The following is a 24,171-nucleotide window of genomic DNA, read 5'->3' on the forward strand; positions in this document are numbered from 1 at the left end:
TATTGGCTACAGAATTCATCCAGCTTGTTATCAGACACAAAGGTATTGGATTTTAAACACAAGTGGTCTGCAGAGTAGATTTCTGGCTGCAATTTAATACATTTTCGCCTAATGTGGATAACATAATATTCTTGGTCTCCCTGTGCTCACAGAATACTAACAGAGTCCGCTGAAATAAGGAAAATGTTCATTTTACTGAGAAACACCTCACAATGGCGTTTACAAGAGAATGCAAGATCATGAGATGTTGCACTACTTCCTTCTTAGCATATTACAGTTAGAATTAACCTCTTCTACTATAGATAAGGCAATATATTGGCCAGATTTTGTTGCCATGGCAAAGACAAGTTTGACACCCTCACTGTTATTAATGTGTAAAGTGCTCAGGAGCCTGTGGTGAGAGAGAAATGCCGCCCTGAATTGTGAATCCCCAGACGTTGCTGGATAACTTTCGCTGTTGCACTGTTGGCCTCACAAAATCAGCGGCTTGTTCTCGACCTCTCTGTGTGAACCAGAAAATGGTTGTATTTCCACACTAATTAAGCATTAAACCCGTCTCAAGAAGTTAGGTCTGGTACTTCTCAGAGTAAGGTTCCTTTTAATGAGGAGATTTATGCAATGCCACTCACTCACCCAGAAAATTAATAACTGAAACTGGGGAATCACATTCCTGTACATAGTAAATTCTTCCTTGACATTTTAAAATTTAAATCCTTTTGTTACTTTTCCTTTCTGTCTATTTTTCTCTCCCTCAATCCAATCTTTCTTTCCCTCTTTTAATTTCCCTTTCTGTACATGATTTGACTCTAATTCACCTGATTTCCTTACCTGTCGCTCCTTTGTTTAATTCTTAGTCCTTAAATCCCAATGGTTAATGAATAAATCGTTGGCCCATTACTCGCTAATATCTTAGATTCCCTGTACCATTTACAGTTCCCGCTAACCAATAAGTTACACCATAATTTATATTTCACAGATTTTTTTTCTACAGAGAAGGAGGCCATTTGGCCCATCCTATCAGCACCAGCCCTCCGAATGAGCAATACACCTAGTGCCATTCCCCTACCTTTCCCTGTAACTCTGCACCTTCTCCCTTTTCAGATAATAATCCAATCCCATCTTGAATATTTCGATTGAATCTCAGGCAGTACAATCCAGATCTTAACCACCCGCTGTGTGAAAAAATTTCTCCTCATGTCTTCATTGCTTCCTTTGTCACTTACCTTAAATTGGGCACTCTTATTCTTTATCCGTCTACAATGGGAATAGTTTTTGTATCTACTCTGTCCAGGCCGCTTGTGATCTTGAACACCTCTATCAAATCTCCTCTCAATCTTTTCTCTTTTCCGAGGAAAATAGTCCCAACTTCTCTAATCTACCTATGTACCGGAGGTTCCTCACCCCTGCAACTAATCTTACAACTGTTTACTGCACTCTCTCTAATAACTTCACATTGTCCCTAAAGTGTGGTGACCAGAATTGGACACAATGCTCTATGTGTAGGAAGCTTTGGTCCTGAGGTCATGAAGACACTATTGTAAACACAAGTTTTTTTTTCATTTGATATCACATTTTGTTTGGTTAGACTTCTGTGAAGTGCGTTTGGGGCATTTACCCACATTAAAGGCACTGCATAAATGCAAGTTGTTGTTGTTGCTAATGAGCTAAAATGTTCTCTGCCATTAGAATTCTTGCTAACATATCTCACTAATTTCACTAGTGTGCAAGTTCCTGCTCCCACCACTAGTGTGCTCCCTACACCTGAACCAGGACCCACAGCTAAACACGCAAATACTCTAAAGTAGGGAATTTAAGAGTTTGATAATATCTCTGTTCTGATCAGTTAGAGTGTCGAGTTACATTGGCACCATCCAGGTAGAAATGGCTAAATTAGTGCTAGAGCTCAAGGAAGTTTGACCAAAAGTAAATTACACCCAAAACTACCCTCAACAACTACCACATCCATAACCTTTTTCACTGTTTCAAGATTCAGTAAGTTCTGCCCATGACCATGGGTTGTGATTCTGTTGATTGCATTGTGCTCATTTCCTTACAGACACTTTGTAAAAGCTTTTTCATATCAAAACATTTAATGACTGTGCATCAATGAGTATTAAATAGCACAGTATAGGTTTTTAAAAAAAAGTAATTTTCAGTAATTTTAAATTGGGTTAATGACAGGTGGAGGACTTTTTAAAAATTAATTTTTACAGGATGTGGGCTTTGTTGGGAAGGCCAGCATTTGTTTCCCATGCCTAATTGCCCTTGAGAAGGTGGTGGTGAGCAGCCTTCTTGCGCTGCTGCAGTTCATGTGGTGTCGACACACCCACTGTGCTATTAGCGAGGATGTTCCAGGATTCTGACCCAGCGAGTGAAGGAACGGCGATATATTTTAGGGACAGGATGGTGAGTGACTTGGAGGGAGGTGGTGGTGTTCTCAGGTATCTGCCCTCGTCCTTCTAGATGGTAGTGGTCGTGGGTTTGGAAGGTGCTGTCTAAGAAGCCTTGGTGAGTTCCTGCCGTGCATCTTGTATGGTACACACTGCTGCTACTGTGCATCGGTGGTGGAGGGATTGAATGTTTGTGGAAGGACTGCAAATCAAGCCGGCTGCTTTGTCCTGGATGGTGTTGAGCTTCTTGAGTGTTGATGGAGCTGCACTCATCCAGGCAAGTGGAGAGTATCCCACCACACTCTTGACTTGTGCCTTGTAGGTGGTGGACAGGGTTTGGGGAGTCAGGGAGTGAGTTACTCGCCGCAGGATCTGAACCTGTGACCATCTCTTTTAGTCAAAGTATTTATATGGCTAGTCCAGATTAGTTTCTGGTCAATGGTAACCCCCAGGATGATGATAGTGGGGTATTCAGCGATGGTAACACCATTGAATGTCATGGGGCGATTCTCTCTTAATGGAGGTGCTCATTGCCTGGTACCTGTGTGGTGCCATCTGTCAGCCCAAGCCTGGATATGGTACAGGTCTTCTTGCATTTGCACGTGGATTGCTTCAGTGTCTGAGATGTCAAGAATGCTGCTGTACATTGTGCAATCACCGGTGAACATCCCCATATCTGACCTTATGTTGGAAGGAAAGACATTGATGAAGCTGAAGATAGTTGGGCCAAGGACACTACCCTGAGGAACTACCGCAGTATTGTCCCAGGATTGAGATAACTGACCTCCAACAACCACAACCATCTTCCTCTGTGCCAGGTATGACTCCAACCAGTGGAGAGTTTCCCCCCTGATTCCCATTGACTCCAGTTTTGCTGGGGCTCCTTGATGCCATACTTGATTAAATGCGGCCTTAATGTTAGGGGCAGCCACTCTCACTTCACCTCTGGCGTTCAGCTCTTTTGTCCATGATTGAACCAGACTGTAACAAGGTCAGGAGTTGAGTGACCCTGGTGGAACCCAAATTGAGCATCAGTGAGCAGATTATTGCTAAGTAAGTGTCACTTGGTAGCACTGTCAATGACCCCTTCCATCACTTTACTGATGATTGAGAGTAGACTGATGCAGTGGTAATTGGCTGGGTTGGTTTTGTCCTGCCTTTTGTGAACAGGACATACCTGAGCAATTTGCCATATTGTTGGGTAGATGCCCATGTTGTAGCTGTACTGGAACAGCTTGGCTAGGGGTGTGGCAAGGTCTGGTGCACAAGTCTTCAATACTACTGCCAGAAAATTGTCAGGTACCCACAGCTTTTGCAGTATTCAGTGCCATCAATCTTTCTTGATATCATGTGGAATGAATCGAATTGGCTGAATACAGGCATCAGTAATGCTGGGGACCTCTGGAGGAGACCGAGATGGATCACCCATTCGGCACTTCTGGCTGTAGATTATTGCGAATGCTTCAGCCTTGCCTTTTGCACTGATATGCTGGGCTCCTCCATCACTGAGGATGGGGATATTAGTGGAGTCTTCTTGTAATAACCTGCACGGGACGTACAGTGTGGGGATGATTGTTTTTCCCATGCTCATTGAGGAGTACGAGCTTCCCCGCTGGGGGTGGGGTAGCTTGCCCATATTTGTATAAAAGGTCGGCCAGACTGAAAACAGACCGACAGGAGAGAGAGTACCTGGTGAGGTTCTTTTTTTTTTGACAAACAATTTTATTGAGGTATTTTAGGCATATAAAAAAAGTCATGATGTGGAGATGCCGGTGTTGGACTGGGGTGAGCACAGTAAGAAGTCTTACAACACCAGGTTAAAGTCCAACAGGTTTGTTTCAAACACGAACTTTCGGAGCGCAGCTCCTTCCTCAGGTGAATGGAGATGTACCTCTCCATTCACCTGAGGAAGGAGCTGCGCTCCGAAAGCTCGCGTTTGAAACAAACCTGTTGGACTTTAACCTGGTGTTGTAAGACTTCTTACTGTATAGAAAAAGTGACATTGTACAGTACAAAATAAAAGAAGTCAAGACACAAATTACAAAATAAACATAGTGCAAACCACGGCTCTGTTCAAGCACGGACCTGCCTCAATATCCCCCTACTCTACTCTACTCTACCTTTGCCCCTTCTCCCTTCTAGGTTTGAGACGTGCTGTTAGGTAATTGGACATTCTGAATTCGCCCTCTGTGTACCTGAACAGGCGCCGGAATGTGGCGACTAGGGGCCTTTCACAGTAACTTCATTGCAGTGCTAATGTCAGTCTACTTGTGACAATAAAGATTATTATTAGCTCTACGCAGCTATTCTCACCCCAACAACTACCTCACGACCCCCACGTGACTCCTCAACCCCCCCGACTCCTCACCCAAACGCCGACTACCCCTCACTCTTCCCACTGCCCCCCACACTGACCCCCCCGACCACCATCCCATTGACCACCTGACCTGCCCCCTCCTGACCACCTGAAACCCCATTGACCAGCTCCCACCGACCAACTGAACCCCTACAGGCCAATCCTCTACTGACCACTCAATCTCCCCCCCCTACTGACCACCCGACCCTCCCACTGACCACCCTCACCCACGCTGCCTCCGCCTCCCCATAATCCTGCCCACTTACCTTTATACAGTTACATTCCCCCTGGTGTCTCAAAGTGGCTGCACCTTTAAACCCACCTGCTTTACGGAAGCTGGTGCCATAATAAAGGGCAGGTGCCTTCCTTAACTAGGACTCTGCTGCCCCTTGGCACAAAGCCTCGGGAACCTGCTGTACTTCACCGTTCTCACCCGGCCCAAGTAGGAAGGTTGGGTGAGAAATGTACGGCTATATTTCAGGCTAAGTGCCTAGGAGCAGAGTGTTAACCCTGTCCTGACTGCCACTCCACAGAAGGCACGATCCAAAACTTCTATAGTGACCAATTGTGGCTGATGGTTTCCATGGGAACTTGACTCCTGTTCTCCTTCTGAAAGGAAAGGCAAGCTATGCATGTTGTGAAGCAACGTCAAACTTTTAACAATAATTATTTTTGTTCGATTTTAATTAATGGCAACAGCAACATCTTGTATTTATAAAATGCCTTTAACACAATAAAATTTACCAAGGAGCATCATGGGTGACATGGTAGCACAATGGCTAGCACTGTTGCTTCACAGCATCAGGGTCCTGGGTTCGGTTCCTGGATTGGATCACTGTCTGTGCGGAGTCTGCACTTTCTCCCCGAGTCTGCGTGGGTTTCCTCTGGGTGCTCCGGTTTCCTCCCAAATGTCCCAAAGACATGCTTGTTAGGTGAATTGGACATTTTGAATTCTCCCTCAGCGTACCTGAACAGGCGGTGGAATGTGGCGACTAGGAGATTTTCATAGTAACTTCATTGCAGTGTTAATGTACGCCTACTTGAGACACTAATGATGATTATTATTATGGGCGTTACCAAACCAAATTTGACACTGAGATACAGAAGGAGGGGAACCAATAGGTTGGACAAAGAGACAGGGTTTAAGGAGTGGCTTAAAAGAGGAGAGAGAGGTGGAGAGGCAGAGAGGTGTAGGGAGAAATTTGCAGAGCTTAAAGCAGAGATTGCACGGCTGCATGGAGTAAAGGAAATTGGGGATGAGCAAGAGGCCAGCATTAGAGGAATGCAGATATCATGGAGGGTCACAGGGCTGGACGAAATTGCTGAGTTGGAGAAGGACAAAGACATGATGGGATTGGAAAACAAGGATGAATTTTTTTAAAATCCAAGTGTTGCTGGAGCAACAGCCAATCCACAGAGAAAAAGAAAATGCATAATGTTTGATCAGGGGCGGGATTCTCTGATCCTGAGGCTAAGTGTTGACGCCGTCATAAACGGCGTCGCGTTTCATGACGGCGTCAACATGCCTTCAGGAGCAGTAATTCTGACTCCTACAGGGGACCAGCACGGCACTGGAGCGACCCACGCCGCTCCAGCTGCCAATCTCTGGTGTCAGATGGGCGCCTCGGGTCTGCGCATGCGCAGTGGGGCTGGCTCCAATGCGCGCATGCGCAGTGGCACCCTTCTCTGCGCCGGCCCCGATGCAACATGGCGTAGGGCTACAGGGGCTGGCGCGGGACAAAAGAGGCCCCCAGCCTGGGAGGCCGGCCTGCCGATCGGCAGGCGCTGCGCCGGCACCAATGGCACCGATTCTCTGCTCTCTGGAGAATAGGCAGACCGTTGTCGGGGCGGCGTGGTGCGATTCGCGCCGGTCCCGGCGATTGGCCGCCCCGGCCCCGGGGTGAGGGAATCCCGCCCCCTATTCTTCTCACGGTCTTTCTGCTGCTCATTCCTCCCCCACCATCTCCACCTTGATCACCATTTCCCTCCTGAATCTAAATAGCCCCTGATTATAGTTGGATACATGTGCTTGCACCACTGGATCCTGATGTTAATATATTCTGAATATTCTGGCAGCATCCTTCAGCTCCAGGTTGGATCATTCCCACAGAATATTTGGTGGTTACTGTGGTTACTGGCACATATTGCTTTAAATAAAAAAAGTGAAATCAATTTTTTAAAATCTTTTTTGACAGCTCAGGAAACGTACTTTTCAAAACTCATCTTTGAGATGTGCGTGAGTGGCTTGAGTCATCGAGCTTTACAGCAGAGATAGAGGCCCTTCTGCCCATCATGCCTGTGCCAGCCATCAAACAACTATATATTTTAATCCCGTTTTCCCACACTTGGCCCACAACCTTGTATTCTATGTGTGATGAAAGGAGGATTTTAGGAATACTTTGGATTCTAAATATTGGGGCAATTTAAAGGTTAAAAGCCTGGTGTTAGAGTATGTTTGACTACGGTGATCATGTTTTTTTAAAAATAATCCTGTTTTGCAGATCCTTTGAGCTTTTAGGAGCCAGAAGGTGATTTGACCAGAGAAATGTATTTTTCACTCCACACTAATGAACTGTGGTTTGACTGGGGAAAGTCCCTGGGAGTTAATGCGCTTTCACCTGGAGAGAGTTCATTTGTTTTTCAGCTTGGTGAGGTGATATCAGTGCTGGGTGCAGCTTAGGGATTGAGAGACATTTTGAGAAAGCTTTGGAGAGGAGTTGAAGTCTTATCTGGCAACCCTCGTTTTGACCATGAGTAATAGCAGTTTTCTCTCACAGCAGGATAGTTTTAAAAAGAGGAATAATATTTAAAGCAGATCAGTATTGTCTGAGGACAAGGAAGAAGCCGAAGCACACCAGGTGCACCATCTTTTTGAAGGCTTCCAGCCAGAGCGTGTAGAGGCTCTACCAGCAGCCCCAAAAAATACTGTAAATCTCAAATACTGTCAACAGCTTTTTGAGGCCGAGGGTTGTTGATTTCCACTACTGTTTGTTTGAAGTGCTTCCTGACATCATCCCTGAATGCTCTCACTCCAATTTCAAGGTTAGGCCTCCTTGCTCTGGACTCTTTCCCTGGCAAGGGAACTAATTTCTCTTTTTGTAACCCATCAACTCCATTAATCATCTTAAACACGTAAATTAGAACAATGCTAATTTTAAATTACGCCCTTGAATTGTGAGATATAAGAATGTTGATTGTGATATGCCCTTTTATGATTGGAATGGCAGTGACCTTTGCTTTTTGTGACCTTATTCAAGGAGCTGAAGAAGGAACTGAAACAGACAATGCTGGGCGTCATACAGAAGCTTCACCTCCTGGCCCCGATTAAAGAGTCTTGGGATAAAACCATGGAAGGACTGGAACTGGCCTGTGCAGAATGTCAGAGACAGTACATCAACACCAAACATAATTTGGCCAACACGTAGGTGAACTCTGCTTCCTTAATCTGCAAAGAAGCAGAAATAAGAAAGGAAAAAAAATACTTTTCTGTTGTTCCTTTTACAATCTCAGGACTTCACAGAATGCTTTGCAGCCATTGAAATGCCACTGCTTTAACATGGGAAATGCGATTGAAACTTTGAGCACAGTAAACTCCCACAAATAACTGTACAATATATGACCAGATCATCTGTTTTTAATTATGTTGTAAAGCGGATAAAAATTGACCTCAGTAAGCTGGGAAAATCACGACTGCTCTTCTTCAATGTCTTGCAATCTTTTAGTTCATTTAAGAGGACAGACATCTCAATTTAACATTCATCTGAAAGATGACACTTCTGATACTGCAGCGTTCCTGCACTGTCACTCCACCAGGGCAATGCACTCTCAGAACTGCCCCTCTGCCAGTGCCCCTGAGCCTTCCCTCAGCACTGTGACTCCAAAGGTGCAGTACTGCTGCTCTACCAGTGCACTGTACCCTCAGCAATGCCCCTCTACCAGTACAGCCTTCCCTCAGTACTGTCACCTCAACAGTGAAGTCCAGCTGCTGCAACAGTGCAGTATGGCCTCAGCACTGCCCCTGCACCAGTGTAGCACTCCCTTAGTACTGTCATCCAACAGTGAAGTCCAGCTGCTACAACAGTGCAGTATGGCCTCAGCACTGCCCCTGCACCAGTACAGCCTTCCCTCAGTACTGTCACCCCAAAAGTGAAGTCCAGCTGCTGCAACAGTGCAGTATGGCCTCAGCACTGCCCCTGCACCAGTGTAGCACTCCCTTAGTACTGTCATCCAACAGTGAAGTCCAGCTGCTACAACAGTGCAGTATGGCCTCAGCACTGCCCCTGCACCAGTACAGCCTTCCCTCAGTACTGTCACCTCAACAGTGAAGTCCAGCTGCTGCAACAGTGCAGTATGTACTGGGAGTATTAGCCTAAATTGTCTGGAAAGGAACTTAAGCCTGAACTGAGACGATAATGCTGCCCACTGAGCAATGGGAAACACTCAAATGATTTAGTAACAGTTTGTACCAATAGCAAAGCACTGCACAAAGTGAAAAACCTATGCCAAGTCTACTCATTTTTATTCATCTTCAGGTGGTAGGTGTCACTAAATGTATTGCATGTCTCCAGTTACCATACTGGTTATCACCAAGTAGTGCAAAGAAGTCACTGACTGGTACTGGCCTTCTTTCTGAGATTGAGCACCCCAGTAACCTTTTTTTTTAGTTCAGATGCCTGGATTTGTTGTTTGTTTTCAATCTACACCCAGCTGACAGAGTGTCCGAAGTACTGCTCTAACTTGACAAGAACGTTGTACATAAAACCTTAAGGAATAGGAGCAGGGAGGCCATTCCCCCTTTGAGCCTCCTCACCATTCATTCAATATAATCATGCTGACCTTTGATCTCAAATCCACTTTCCCTTCCCCATGTCCTTTAACTCCCTTATTGTCCACAAAACTGTAGATCTTGGCCTGGAATGTACCAAATAGCTGAGCATCTACAAGCCTCTGGTGTAAAACTTTGCAGTGCTTTGAATGGAGACATTTACCCCCATTTCAATCCTAATTAACTGCACCCTTAACCTGAGACTGTGCGTCCTTGTTTTCGTCTCTCCAGCCAGGGGAGAGAACCATTCAGTATCTACCCTGTTAAGCCCTCTTTGAATTTTGGGTGAATCAATGAGATCACCTCGCAATCTTGTCTGCATTATCATTGCTCTTTAAAAGATGAATTGAACTTATAACAATGATAATAATAAAGGAAGCAGGTTGTGGTTGTTGGGGGTCAAATATCTCAGACCCGGAACAGCACGGTAGCATTGTGGATAGCACAATCACTTCACAGCTCCAGGGTCCCAGGTTCGATTCCGGCTTGGGTCACTGTCTGTGCGGAGTCTGCACATCCTCCCCGTGTGTGCGTGGGTTTCCTCCGGGTGCTCCGGTTTCCTCCCACAGTCCAAAGATGTGCAGGTTAGGTGGATTGGCCATGATAAATTGCCCTTCGTGTCCAAAAGTGCCCTTAGTGCTGGGTGGGGTTACTGGGTTATGGGGATAGGGTGGAGGTGTTGACCTTGGGTAGGGTGCTCTTTCCAAGAGCCGGTGCAGACTCGATGGGCTGAATGGCCTCCTTCTGCACTGTAAATTCTATGATCTATGATCACTGCAGAAGTTCCTCAGGATGGGATCCCAGGCCAAACCATCTTCAGTTGCTTCATCAATACCTTCCCTCCATCAGAAAGCAAGAAGCAAGGATGTTGACACCGTTATGTTCATAACTCCTCAGATACTGAAGCAGTCTGTGTATACGTGCAGCATGTCCTCAGCAACGTTCAGCCTTGGGATGAATGAAAATAACATTCGCACCACACAAGTGCCAGGCAATGATCATCTCCAATAAGAGAGAATCGAACCATCTCCCCAAGACATTCAATGACATTACCATTACTGAATCCCCCATTATCAACATCCTGCAGGTTACCATTGACCATAAATTGAACTGGACTAACTATAGAAATTCTGTGGCTACAAGAGCAGATCAGAGGCTGGGAATTCTGGGGACAGCAACTCACCTCCTGACTGACGAAAGCTTTTTCACCATCACAAGTCAGGAGTGAAATGGACAGATTTTTGATGGACAAGAAAGTCAAGGGTTATGGGGGCAGTTAGGAAAGTGGAGTTAAGGCCACAGTCAGATCAGCAGTGGTCTTATTGAATGGTGGAGCAAGTTTCAGGGGTCAAATGGCCTTGACCTTCCCAAAGTAAATCCTGGCAAAGAGATCAAGTAACAGGGGTGAAAATAGGGAACGGTCAAAACTTTTTCATCGAAATCCCGGGAAAGTCTATGAGGCCTAATTGGAGTCAACAGACTATTTGATGCCTTTCTGAAGAGAGAAATGATTGAGAGATATGGGCCGGGTTTCTCCCCTACTCGGCGGGGGGTTCCGGCGTAGCGGAGTGGCGCCAACCACTCCGGCGTCGGGCCTCCCCAAAGGTGCGGAATTCTCCGCACCTTTAGGGGCTAGGCCCGCGCCGGAATGGTTGGTGCCACGCCGACTGGCGGCAAAACCGGCGCCAACGGCCTTTGACGCCCGCCGCCCGGAAGGCCGAAAGGCCTTCGCCGGTTCGCACATGCGCCGGTGCGTCAGCGGCTGCTGACGTCACCACCGGCGCATGCGTGATAGGGGGGTTCTCTTCCGCCTCCGCCATGGTGGAGGCCGTTGTGGCGGCGGAAGAAAAAGAGTGCCCCCACGGCACTGGCCTGCCGGCCGATCGGTGGGCCCCGATCGTGGGCCAGGCCACCGTGGGGGCACCCCCGGGGTCCGATCGCCCCACCCCCCCCCCCCCCCCCCCAGGACCTCGGGGGCCCGCTTGCGCCGCCAATCCTGCCACCACCAGAGGTGGTTGAAACCACGTCGGAAGAATTGGCCTCTCAGCTGCGGGACTTCGGCCCATCGCGGGCCGGAGAATCGCCGCGGGGGGCACGACGATCGGCGCGCCGTGATTCCCGCCCCTGCCAATTCCCGGGTGGCAGAGAATTCCGGCCATGGCGGGGGCAGGATTTACGCCGGCCCCGGGCAATTCTCCGACCCTGCGGGGGGTCGGAGAATTTTGCCCATGGTTGATAGAGTGAGATGAAGTAACGTGGGAGACATGGTGCATAAATACTGACATGGACTGGTTGGGCTCACTGACTTAGTTTTGTAAATACTGCATAATCCTGCCCTTTTAAAATTTGAATTGTCAGTTGTGACTCAGTGTAACATATTCACCTCTGAGCCTGACGTTTGTGGGGTTAAGCCCCATTCCAGCACAGGCATAGGCTCCCAGTGTGGCACTGAGAGAGCACCATACTGTCAGAGGGTCAGTACTGAGGGAGCACCAGACTGTCAGAAGGCCAGTACTGAGGGAGCACTGTACTGTCGGAAGGCCAGTACCGAGGGAGTACTGTGCTGCCCTGGACTAGTACTGAGGGAGCACTGTGCTGTCAGAGGGCCAGTATCGAGGGAGCACTGTGCTGTCAGAGGGCCAGTACCAAGGGAGCACTGTGCTGTCAGAGGGCCAGTATCGAGGGAGCACTGTGCTGTCAGAGGGCCAGTACTGAGGGAGCACTGTGCTGTCAGAGGGCCAGTACTGAGGGAGCACTGTGCTGTCAGAGGGTCAGTACTGTGGAAGCACTGTACTGTCAGAGGGCCAGTACTGAGGGAGCACATTGTATTGGCAGAGGGTCTGAACTGAGGGAGTGCTGCACTGTCAGAGGGCCAGACCTGAGAGAGCACTCTAATCTAAAAAGACTGGGAGAGTTCTGCACTGTCAGAGGGTCAGTACTCAGAGAGCACTGCACTGTCAGAGGGCCAGTATTGAGGGAGCACTGTTCTGTCAGAGGGCCAGTATTGAGGGAGGACTGCACTGTCAGAGGGCCAGTATTCAGGGAGCACTGTTCTGTCAGAGGGCCAGTACTGAGGGAGCACTGTACTGTGAAATGGTCAGTACTGAGGAAGCATTGCACTGTTGGGGGCAATATTTATGATGTGCTGCATTGTGGGTGGGTAGTAGTAAGGGAGTGCTGTACTCTTAGAACCATAGAAAAGCTACAGTGCAGAAAGAGGACATTCAGATTATTGTGTCTGTGACAGCAACAAAATGAGGACAAGACGTTCATTTTAATCCCATTTTCCAGCACCCGCTCCATAGTCTTGCAGTTTACAACACTTCAGGTGCCAATCCATGTACTTTTTAAATGAGTTGAGTGTTTCAGCCTCAGCCACCAGTTTAGGCAGTGAATTCCAGATGCCCACCATTCTTTGGTGAAAAAACTTTCCCTCATATCTCCTCTAATCCTTCAACCAATCACCTTATATCCCTCAGCTAGGGGAAACAAATCTTTTCTATCTATCCTGTCTAGGCCCCTCATAATTTTGTACACCACAATGAAGGCCTCCCTTAGCCTCCTCTGTTCTAAGGAAAATAACCCTAGCCTATCCAATCTCTCCTCATAGCTGCAATTTTCAAGGCCTGGCAACATTCTTGTAAATCTCCTCTGTACTCTCACCAGAGCAATTATGTCCTTCCTGTAATCTGGTGACTAGAGCTGAACACCAAACTCTAGCTGTGGCCTAACCAGCATTTTATACAGTCCATCATTACATCCCTGCTTTTGAATTCAGTACCTTGCCCAATGAAGGAAAAAATCCCCATGCTTTCTGAACTACATTGTCCATCTGTTCTGCCACCTTCAAGGATCTGTTGACATGTACTCCAAGCTTTCTCACTTCTTCAACCTACCTCAATATCTTTCCATTTATTGAGTATTTCCTTGCTTTGTTTGCCCTCCCCAACTGTATCACCTCACACTTTTCTGGATTGAATTCCATTTTCCACTTCTCTGCCCACTCAACCAAATGATTGATAGAATTCTGCAGTCGACAGTTATCCTCTTCACCATCAACTACGTGGACAATTTTTGTGTCAGTTCCCTCAGTATTGCCCCTTCGACAGTACTGATGGAATGCTGCACTGTTGAAGAGGCAGTACTGAAGGAATGTGGCACCGTGGATAGAGCAGTAGTGAGGGAGTGCTGCACTATTGGAGGGATAGTACTGAGGGATTGTTGGACTGTCAGAAGTGCCATCTGCCCTCAAGGGGAGGTAAAAGATTTCATGGCCAGTGTTTCTGAAACAAACGGTCTTCTGGCCAATACTCAATCCTCAACCAACATTTAGTCATTAATCTCATAATGTTTGTGGGAGCTTGCAAACTGGCATGTCGGACATTATAATAGTGGCAAAGTTTCAAACGTACTTCAAACCCTGTGAAGTAATATGGGATGCCCCAAGGTCATGAAAGGCTCTGTAGAAATGTAGGTATTTTCTTTTGGATTGAATTCTATTATAGTGTGAATTTATGTTTTCAAATGGCAAAACTAGCAGGCAAGTTATGAAATAGTGTGGTTTGGAATTCTCTGCAATCCAGGTCAAGGAACTGGAAGGTGTACAACTGTGGAAGTATCATTGCCTGTGGGAGGGGTATAATTACAGTGTGACAGGTTTCGTCGGCAATTTCCATAAAAATGTTGACTGTAGGAATTCATAATGGGAAAAATTAATCGGAACTATATGGAGATCATAGTATCAGAAAATGATTAATCGCAGAAGGTGGCCTCTATGCCTACTATGTCTGTGACATTTCTTTGAAAGTGCATTCCAATTAGACCCACTCCCCTTTGCTCTTTTTCCATAGCCCAGCAAGTGTTTCCTTTTCAAGTATTTCAGGCAGAGATCATAACATCTCACCGTGTTCAAAAGAATTCTCCTCAGCTCCTCCCTGGTTCTTTTGCAATTATCTTACATTTCTGTTTTCTGGTTACCAACCCTCCAACCAGTGGAAACAGCTGCTGCCTATCCTTCCTATCAAAACTCATCACATGTTTGAACTAAATCTGACCTTTATGTTCTCTATTTTCAGGCAAACAAAGGAGGTGTAACTTTTTTGCTCAATTCTAATCTAGATAAATGGAAGCCATATGAATATTGTGGCTACCAGGGCAGGTCAAAGGCTAGGAATCCTACGGTGAGTAACCCACCTTCTTAGTCTGTCCATCATCTACAAGACACAAGTCAAGAGTGTGATGGGATACTCTCCACTTGCCTGAATGAGTGCAGCTCCAACAACACTCAAGAAGCTCAACATCATCCAGAGCAAAGCAGCCCACTTTATTGCTCCACCTTCCACAAACATTCAAACCCTCCACAGTAGTACCTTGTGTACCATCTACAAGATGCACTGCAGTAACTCGCTAAGGTTCCTCAGACAGCAACTTCCAAACCCACTACCATCTCGAAGGACAAGAGCAGCAGATACCTGGGAACACCACCACCTAGAGGTTCCCTTCCAAGTCACTCACCATCCTGACTTGGAAACATATCACCGTTCCTTCACTATCGCTGAGGCATCCTGGAACTCCCTCCCTAACTACATGGTGGGTGTACCTACACCTCAAGGATTACAGCAGTTCAAGAAGGCAGCTCACCACCATCCTTCTGAAGGGCAATTATTGATGGGCATTAAATGCTGGCCTAACCAGCGACACCCACATCCCGTAAATTAATTTTTTAAAACAAACAAAAAAGGTGAGGTGGGAAAACTGCAAATGTAATGCCTCTATTCAAGAAAGCAGGAAACTATAGGCGAGTTAACTAACATGGTTTGGGGGAAATTAATGGGATTCAGATGGTGGCACGGTAGCACAGTTGCTTCATAGCTCCAGGGTCCCAGGTTCGATTCCTGGCTTGGGTCACTGTCTGTGGGGAGTCTGCATATTCTCCCCATGTGTGCGTGGGTTTCCTCCGGGTGCTCCGGTTTCCTCCCACAGTCCAAACGTGCAGGTTAGGTGGATTGGCCATGATAAATTGCCCTTAGTGTCCAAAAAGGTTAGGTTGGGTTACTGGGTTACGGAGATAGGGTGGAGGTGTGTGCTTGGTGGGGTGCTCTTTCCAAGAGCCGGTGCAGATCGGATGGGCTGAATGGCCTCCTTCTGCACTGTAAATTCTATGATAATCTATGAAACCTCCAGGGCCTGATATTCTTCATCCCAGAGTACTTAAGGGTATAAATAGTAGATCCATTGGCAATCATTTTCCAAAATCTCTGGAATGGTTCCGACAGATGGGAGGGTAGCTAATATAACCCCACTATTCAAAAAGGGAGGTAGAGAGAAAACAGGGAAGTATAGACCAGTGAGCCTAACGTTGGTAATAGGGAAGATACTCAAATCCATTACCAAGGATTTCATAGCACAGCATTTGGAAAATAATGGTACAGCCAGACAAAGTCAGCATGGATATGCGAATGGGAAATCCTGCTTGACAAATTAGTTCAAGATGTAACTAGTAAAGTTGAGGAGGGAGAACAGTGGACGTGGTTTATTTAGACTTTCAGTAGGCGTTCGACAAGGTCTCACATAGCAGATTACTATGTAAAGTTAAAGCTCATGGGATTGCGGGGTAGTGTCTTTAGATGGGTAGAAAACTGGTTAGCACGCAGGAAGCAAAAAATTGGAATAAATGGGTCTTTTTACCGATTGGCAGGAAGTGAATCGTGGAATACCGCAGGGATCTGTGCGAGGATCATTATATATTAATGATTTGGACGAGGGAACTAAATGTAGTTCTCCAAATTTGCAGATGATACAAAGTTGGGTCGGAGGGTGAACTGTGAAGAGAATACAGAGATGCTTCAGTGGGATTTGGACAGGCTGTGAGTGAGCATATGCATGGCAGATACAGTATAATGTGGTTAAATGTGAGGTCATCCACTTTGGTAGCTGTTGGCCTTCAAAGCGAAAGGATTTGAGTATAGGAATAGGGATGTTTTACTGCAATTGTTTAGGGCATTGATGAGGCCACACCTGGAATATTGTGTGCAGTTTTCGTGTCCTTATCTGTGGAAGGATGTTCTTGCTATGGAGGGAGTACAGTGACAGTTTACTGGCCTGATTCCTGGGATAGCAGGACTGTCATACGAGGAGAGGATAAGTCGGTTAGAATTAAATTCATTGAAGTTTAAACGAGGGAGAGGAGATCTCATAGAAACTTAAAAATTCTAACCAGATTAGACAGGGTAAATTCAGAAAGAATCTTCCCGTTGATGGGTGAGTCTAGAACTAGGGGTCATAGTTTGAGGATAAGGGGTAAATGGTGTAATTTCAAGAAGGAATTAGATATTGTTCTTGGGGTTAAAGGGATCAAGGGATAGGGAGTTGGGGAAAGGCGGGATGAGGGTGTTGAACTTGTTGATCAGCATGATCACAATGAATGGAGGAGTAGACTTAAAGGACCGAATGGCCTTCTTCTGTTTCTATTTTCTATGTATGTTTTCATGTATCTGTAATGGGAAAAATACTGAAATCAATTATTCAGGAGGCAGTAGCAGGTCATTAAGATATAGATTATACAATTATTCAATTAAGCAGGTTTCATGAACGAGAAACCGGTTTTGACAAATTGACAAGTTTGTCAAAGTTCTTTGAGGATGCAAAAAAAGTGATGGGCAGGATTCTCAGTCGGCCGTCGTGGAAATCGGGAAGTGATTGGGCAGAGAATCGGCCTTGACGCCTAAATCGTGGCTGGCGCTATTTTAACACCACATCGCAATTCTCCGGTGCCTCTACAGCGGCGTCAATGCGCTCTACCACACATATGAATATCATTAGTGGGCCTGATCGGGTATTTTCCGGGACCTCTGCGCTGCTCCACCTCTGCCGAGGGGAATTCCCAACAGTGAGGTTCACTGGTGCTTTAAAAAATCGGGAAAGAGGCTGATGAGGGAGAGAGGAGTTAGGACATGCATAAGCTGGCTGGAGGATGGGGATCCACCATAGAACTGGGGTGTCCAGACATGGGCCGCCATTGCTGTGGTCTGCAAGGCAGCCACCTTGCTGAGCACCCCATTGCAGTGATTGACACACAGGATAACCAATGAACACACACGACACAGAACAACCAATCACCAGACAGGACACCACCACTATAAAGCACACAGGGCATTAAGACTCTCCCTCTCTCTGCAGGACACAGCTACTGAGATAGAGTGCACAAGGCCATGAGCACCTTCTCCATATGACAGAGAGCTAGTCTGGTCAAGCCAGTCGGAGGTTATCAGTTAGATTAATAGAGTGTCAACCCACAGCAGATTATGTACAGCAAACAGCAAGTTCAATAAAACAGTGTTGGACCATCTCCTGTGTCAGAAGTCTGTTTCTAGTTTCACTGCATCCAGTTGCAGTCAACGTTGAGCCAACTTACCTAACACATCAGGTACCAAGGAGCTATTCATTCTAACCAACCTACCTCGAGTGAATCTGCAACAACCAGCAAGCAGCCTCCTCCGCAACTCCGGATCTCCGGCAACCTCAGCGTCAACTGGAAAGTCTTCAAACAGAAGTTCCTCCTGTATATCGAGGCCTCCGATCTTGAGGCAGCATCGGATGCCAGAAAGATGCGCTGTTCCTGTCAACTGCGGGGGATCACGCCATCCACATCTATAACTCGCTTACGCTTGCCGATAGCGAAGACAAGATGAAGTTCAAGACAGTTCTGCTAAAATTCGACAGCCACTGCGACATTGAGGTGAATGAGAGCTTTGAATGGTACATCTTCCAACAGAGGCTTCAGAGTAAGGATGAACCCTTTCAGTCCTTCTTGATCCATCTCCGCATCCTAGGGCAGTCATGTAATTATGACTCGATGGCTGATTCCATGATCTGGGATCAGATCGTTTTCGGGGTCCAGTCCGGCTGCCTGTGGGAGCAGCTCCTCAAAATCAAACAGTTGACCAGCTCCGTCGCCATCGAAACGTGCGTTGTCCATGAGCATGCCAGAAATCGTCACTCCCGCATTAGGGCGGCAGAAACTGCAAAACTGGCCTCCCACGAGGCAGAAAGGGTGCAGGCCACTGCAAATGCAGGGCCTGAGCATCGAGGAGAGTGGCCGTTTTGCGCTCTTTTCTCGGTTCCCCACGCATGCGCGCCATGACCGGGTGGACGATGAGGCCGAAGACCCTAATGCGCATGTGCGAACGTCGGCCGACCGCACTGCGCATGCGCGATGGCGCACAGAACGCGCTGATGTCAGCGTCATGACGTGTCCAAATTGTGGCTCCGCCCATTTAAAGCGGCACTGTCCAGCCAAAGGAAGGCGATTTCTATAGTTTGGAAAGGCTGGCCACTATGCGGCGTTCTGCAGGTCCGCTCCACCGACCAACAGCCAATGATCCCAACTGCAGCGCAGACGAGTCCGCTGTGTACAACAAGGCAAGCAGGGTTCGGATCCCGACAGCCCAATGGACCCCGATGCTGACTGATTCGAGTATCCATATCGGGTGGGCATCATCACCACACACAAGCTGGTCTCCACCGCGCCTGCAAACCGCCTTTCAATCCTCAGTGTGGATGCTGACGACGAGTGGTGTGCTGTCATCAAGGTCAACCAGTCTCGCATCCGATTTAAATTGGACACTGGCGCGTCTGCAAACCTCATATCACAGTCGGACCTCGACAGCATCCGAAACCATCCTTCCACCAGCCTGCCAGCTCCTTGACTATAATGGTAATGTAGTGGTCGTGTCAGCCAGTGGTCATGTCAGCCAGGTGTATCTCACAAGGCAATCAAGGCGACGTTACGATTCGAGATCGTCCGGCCTGACAAGGCATCCCTGCTCGGTGCTCACGCATGCAAACTCCTGAATCTGGTCCAGCAAGTCCATGCCATGTCCTCAACACCGGCGACTGCCTAGGCCAATGTAAATCTCCAGGCTGAGATAGACGACATTCTCACGCAATACCACAACATGTTGATGGGATGGGCACGCTCCCATATCGCTACAAGATATTACTCAAGCCGAATGCCACACCAGTCATCCATGCACCACGCCGGGTGCTGGCTCCTCTCAAGGATCGTCTGAAAACGCAGCTACGAGAGCTCCAAGACCAGAGCATCATCTCAAAGGTCACGGAACCAACAGACTGGGTCAGCTCCATGGTCTGCGTCAAGAAACCCTCTGGTGAACTCAAAGACCTGAATCGCAACATAATGCGAGAGCACTATCCGATTCCGAAGCGTGAAGAATTGACCTGTGAGATGGCTCATGCCAATTTCTTTACCAAGCTGGACGCCTCCCGTGGTTTCTGGCAAATTAGCTGGACGAGTCCAGTCGGAAGCTGTACACGTTTAACACTCCATTTGGCAGGTGTTGCTACAACTGCATGCCTTTTGGTATCATATCAGCTTCCGAAGAATTTCATCGCATAATGGAGCAAATGATGGAGGGCATCGAGGGGGTACGAGTCTATGTGGACGACATGATCATCTGGTCCACGATGCCCGAGGATCACATCGCTCTCCTCAAACAGGTTTTGCAGAGGATTCATGAAAATGGCCTCCAGCTCAACAGGGCCAAATGCTCGTTTGGCCGGTCTGCTATCAAGTTTTTGGGTGAGGACATTTCACAGCAGGGTATGCAACCTGACGCTGACAAGGTGCTGGCAATCAATGCCAGAGGACAAAAAGGCGGTCCTCCGTTTCCTCGGGATGGTAAATTTTCTCGGAAAATTCATTCCCAATATGGCATCCCACACAACGGCCCTCCGGCATCGCGTTAAAAAGTCGACAGTGTTCCAGTGGCTTCTCGCACATCAAGCGAAGTGGCTTGAGCTGAAGGCGAAGCTCACCACAGCCCCAGTACTGGCTTTCTTCGACCCAACCAAGAATACCAAAATATCCACAGACGGAAGCCAGCACGGCATTGGGGCGATGCTCCTCTAGCGAGACGATTCCTCATCCTGGGCTCCAGTGGCATATGCCTCCAGGGCCATGAATCCGACTGAACAACGGTATGCCCAGATTGAAAAGGAGCGTTTGGGTCTCCTAACGGGAATAGTCAAGTTTCATGACTACGTATACGGTCTGCCAAAGTTCACGGTGGAAACACACCACAGGCCTTTAGTCCACATAATCCAGAAGGATTTAAATGACATGACACCTCGGCTGCAGCAAATTCTTCTTTGTTTCCGCCGATATGACTTCGAACTCGTCTACACACCAGGTAAGGAGCTGATCATCGCGGATGCCCTATCCCGATCTGTCACCACACCGTGTGAACAGGGCGACTTCGTTCGCCACATTGAGGCACAGGTGCAGTTGTGTGCCAGCAACCTCCCAGCCACTGATGAACGAGTTGTACAAATACGCGAAGAAACTGCCAAAGATCCTCTACTGCAGCGCGTGATGCAACACCTTGCCCATGGCTGGCAAAAGGGGCAGTGCCCCCAGTTCTTCAACGTTAAGGGCGAGTTAACAGTTGTTGAGGGGATCCTTCTTAAACTAGATAGAATCATCATTCCCCAAAGTATGCATACCATGGTGCTCAGACAAATCCATGAGGGTCACCTTGGGGTCGGGAAATGTCGACGCAGAGCTCGGCAGGCAGTTTACTGGACATTGCCAACACAGTCCTCAACTGCACAACATGCCAGAAGTTTCAACCAGCTCAGCCCAAGGAAACACTGCAACAGCACGAGATTGTGACTTCTCCGTGGTCCAAGGTGGGGATAGACCTCTTTCACACAAATGTCCGTGATTACATGCTCTTGGTCGACTACTTCTCCAGCTACCCGGAAGTGGTGAAACTGTCGGACCTCACGTCCAAGTTAGTCATCAAAGCCTGCAAAGAGACGTTTGCCGGCAACAGGATACCACTCACAGTAATGAGTGACAACGGTCAATGTTTTTACAGCCAAGAGTGGTCCGACTTTGCACGATCCTACCATTTCAGTCACGTCACATCCAGTCCCCATTACCCGCAATCAAACAGGAAGGCCGAGAAAGAGGTCCATATTGTCAAGCGGTTGCTGTGAAAGGCTGCAGACTCAGCCTCGATTTCAACCTGGCGCTGTTGGCAAACAGGGCAACCCCTCTGTCAACTGGTTTGTCTCCTGCGCAGCTGCTCATGAACCGCAACCTGAGGATGACTGTTCCAGCCATCCATGTTCCAGACCTTGATCACCTCACGGTGCTGCAGAAAGTGCAGTGATCCAGGGACCAGCAGAAGATCACGTATGATGCTCATGCCACTGATCTGCCTGCGCTGGCTGCAGAAGATGTTGTTCGCGACCAGTTGCCTGAGGGAGGTTGATCAGCCGCAGCTGTTTTTGTCAGACATGCTGCCCCAAGGTCTTTCGTTGCTCAGATGGCTGATGGCTCCATTCTACGGTGCAACAGGAGGGCGCTGCGCAAAGTTCCCTGCCCACCACCTGACCGCACTTCTCCGAATGTCATCGTACCTCCTCCGGACATCTTGCACCATGAGGCCACCGATCTGGTAGTGATCCAGCCTGTCCACGAGGCCACCGTAATGGCAGCCATCCCGCCTGTCCAGGTGCCGGCGTCCCCCCTCCACCTCTGAGGCGATCGACAAGAATTCGTCGCCCACCACAAAGACTGAATTTATAGACTTAAATCTTGTAAATTTTGTTCAGTTTGCTCTGTGTCTGCACGATAGACATCTTCCCATGTACATATGTTCATTCATTCACCACTTGCATATAGTCATGCATGTATATATATAGAATTTACAGTGCAGAAGGAGGCCATTCGGCCAATCGAGTCTGCACCGGCTCCTGGAAAGAGCACCCTACCCAAGGTCAACACCTCCACCCTATCCCCACAACCCAGTAACCCCACCCAACACTAAGGGCAATTTTGGACACTAAGGGCAATTTATCATGACCAATCCACCTAACCTGCACATCTTTGGACTGTGGGAGGAAACCGGAGCACCCGGAAGAAACCCACGCACACACGGGGAGGATGTGCAGACTCCGCATAGACAGTGACCCAAGCCGGAATCGAACCTGGGACCCTGGAGCTGTGAAGCGATTGTGCTATCCACAATGCTACCGTGCTGCCACGTTCCAAAATTTATTTTTAAAAAGGGGAGATGTCATAATATCCACTCATGTACATAATGAGATGCAGACAGGCAGTAATTGACACACAGGATAACCAATGAACACACACAACACAGAACAACCAATCAACAGACAGGACGCCACCACTATAAAGCACACAGGGCATTAAGACTCTCCCTCTCTCTACAGGACACAGCTACTGAGATAGTTAGAGTGCACAAGCCAGTGAGCACCATAACCATGTGGTAGAGAATTAGTCTGGTCAAGCCAGTAGGAGGTTATCAGTTAGATTAATAGAGTGTCACCCCACAGCAGATTATGTACAGTAAACAGCAAGTTCAATAAAACAGTGTTGGACCATCTCCTCTGTCAGAAGCCTGTTTCTAGTTTCACTGCATCCAGTTGCAGCCAATGTTGAACCAACTTACCTAATGCATCACACCCTCTTTGGCCGTTAGACCTGGTTGGGCACGCGAATATGCACCATGCTAATGTGTCGGCCTTTCACCCTCTGCAGGCAATGGATACTGGAATTCAACCAACAATGGTGGTCTTCCTCCTAGTTACCGCAGTCCTGGGAGATGCACTATGGCTGTAGAGCTGGAACTCTCGAGGAGGTGGATGCTGCAGCAACAGAGCCTGCTCCAGACGAACAGGAGGCAGCTAGTGAGGATGGAGAGCCGGCCACCCAACAGGCCGAGATGCAGGAGCTGCAAAGGAGGCGCCGCATGAAGCCTTGTGTATACCAGTAGCGCCTGCCATTTGAGGACATGTCCGACTGTGCATGCCATCAAAGGCTCCGGCTGAGCAGGGGGACAGTGCGACATATCTGCAGATCATTGTGCACCTTGCACTATGGGGGAGGACACCTGCTCCTGGTGACCGTCAAGGTAAAGGTCACCTGAACTTCAATGCCAGGGTGCCCTTCAAGGCGCCTAATGGGGACCTGCCCGGGATCTCACAGAGCTCGGTAGACAGGTGCATTTGCGCTGTCATGCAGGCCCTATATGCCCGGTCGGTTCAATACATCCGATGCAATATGGAGAAAGCCCACCAGGATGCCTGGGCTGCGGGGTTCACCAGCATCGCTGAGATGCCCTGGGTCCAGGGAGTGATCAATGGTCGCATGTCACCCTATTACCACCGGCAGGTGACAGGCTGGTCTTCAACAAACCGAAAGGGGTTCCACTTGATGTGCTTACGGCTGGTGTGTGACAATGAAATGCGCATCATTCACATCTGCGCCTGATACCCGGGAAGTGGGCACAACCCCTTCATCCTGGCATACTTGATGATTCCTGACCTCTTCGAGGCACGCCCCCTGCTGGAGGGTTGGCTCCTGGGTGACAGAGGTTATCTGCTTCGGTCATGGTTGATAACGCCTATTCGGAGGCCACAGACAGACACGGAGACCCGCAACAACAACGACGCCCGCAGCGACAAGGGCATGATCGAGCAGTACTACAGCATCCTGAACATACGGTTCAGGTGCCTGGACTGCCTGGATGGGCCTTCCGGTATAGCGC

General features: G+C 48.1%; 1 protein-coding gene across 1 annotated transcript in view; it reads left to right on the forward strand.

Moving 5' to 3' along the window:
* Window positions 1-24,171, forward strand: part of LOC119970947 (inositol 1,4,5-triphosphate receptor associated 2-like) — a 163,960-nt gene that overhangs the window by 136,518 nt on the left and 3,271 nt on the right. The window contains exon 20 of the mRNA XM_038806058.1: window positions 8,004-8,167. Coding sequence (XP_038661986.1) covers window positions 8,004-8,167 — 164 coding nt within the window. The remainder of the gene's footprint in view (window positions 1-8,003; window positions 8,168-24,171) is intronic.

This window comes from Scyliorhinus canicula, chromosome 9, assembly GCF_902713615.1.
Source record: "Scyliorhinus canicula chromosome 9, sScyCan1.1, whole genome shotgun sequence".
Taxonomy (NCBI): domain Eukaryota; kingdom Metazoa; phylum Chordata; class Chondrichthyes; order Carcharhiniformes; family Scyliorhinidae; genus Scyliorhinus; species Scyliorhinus canicula.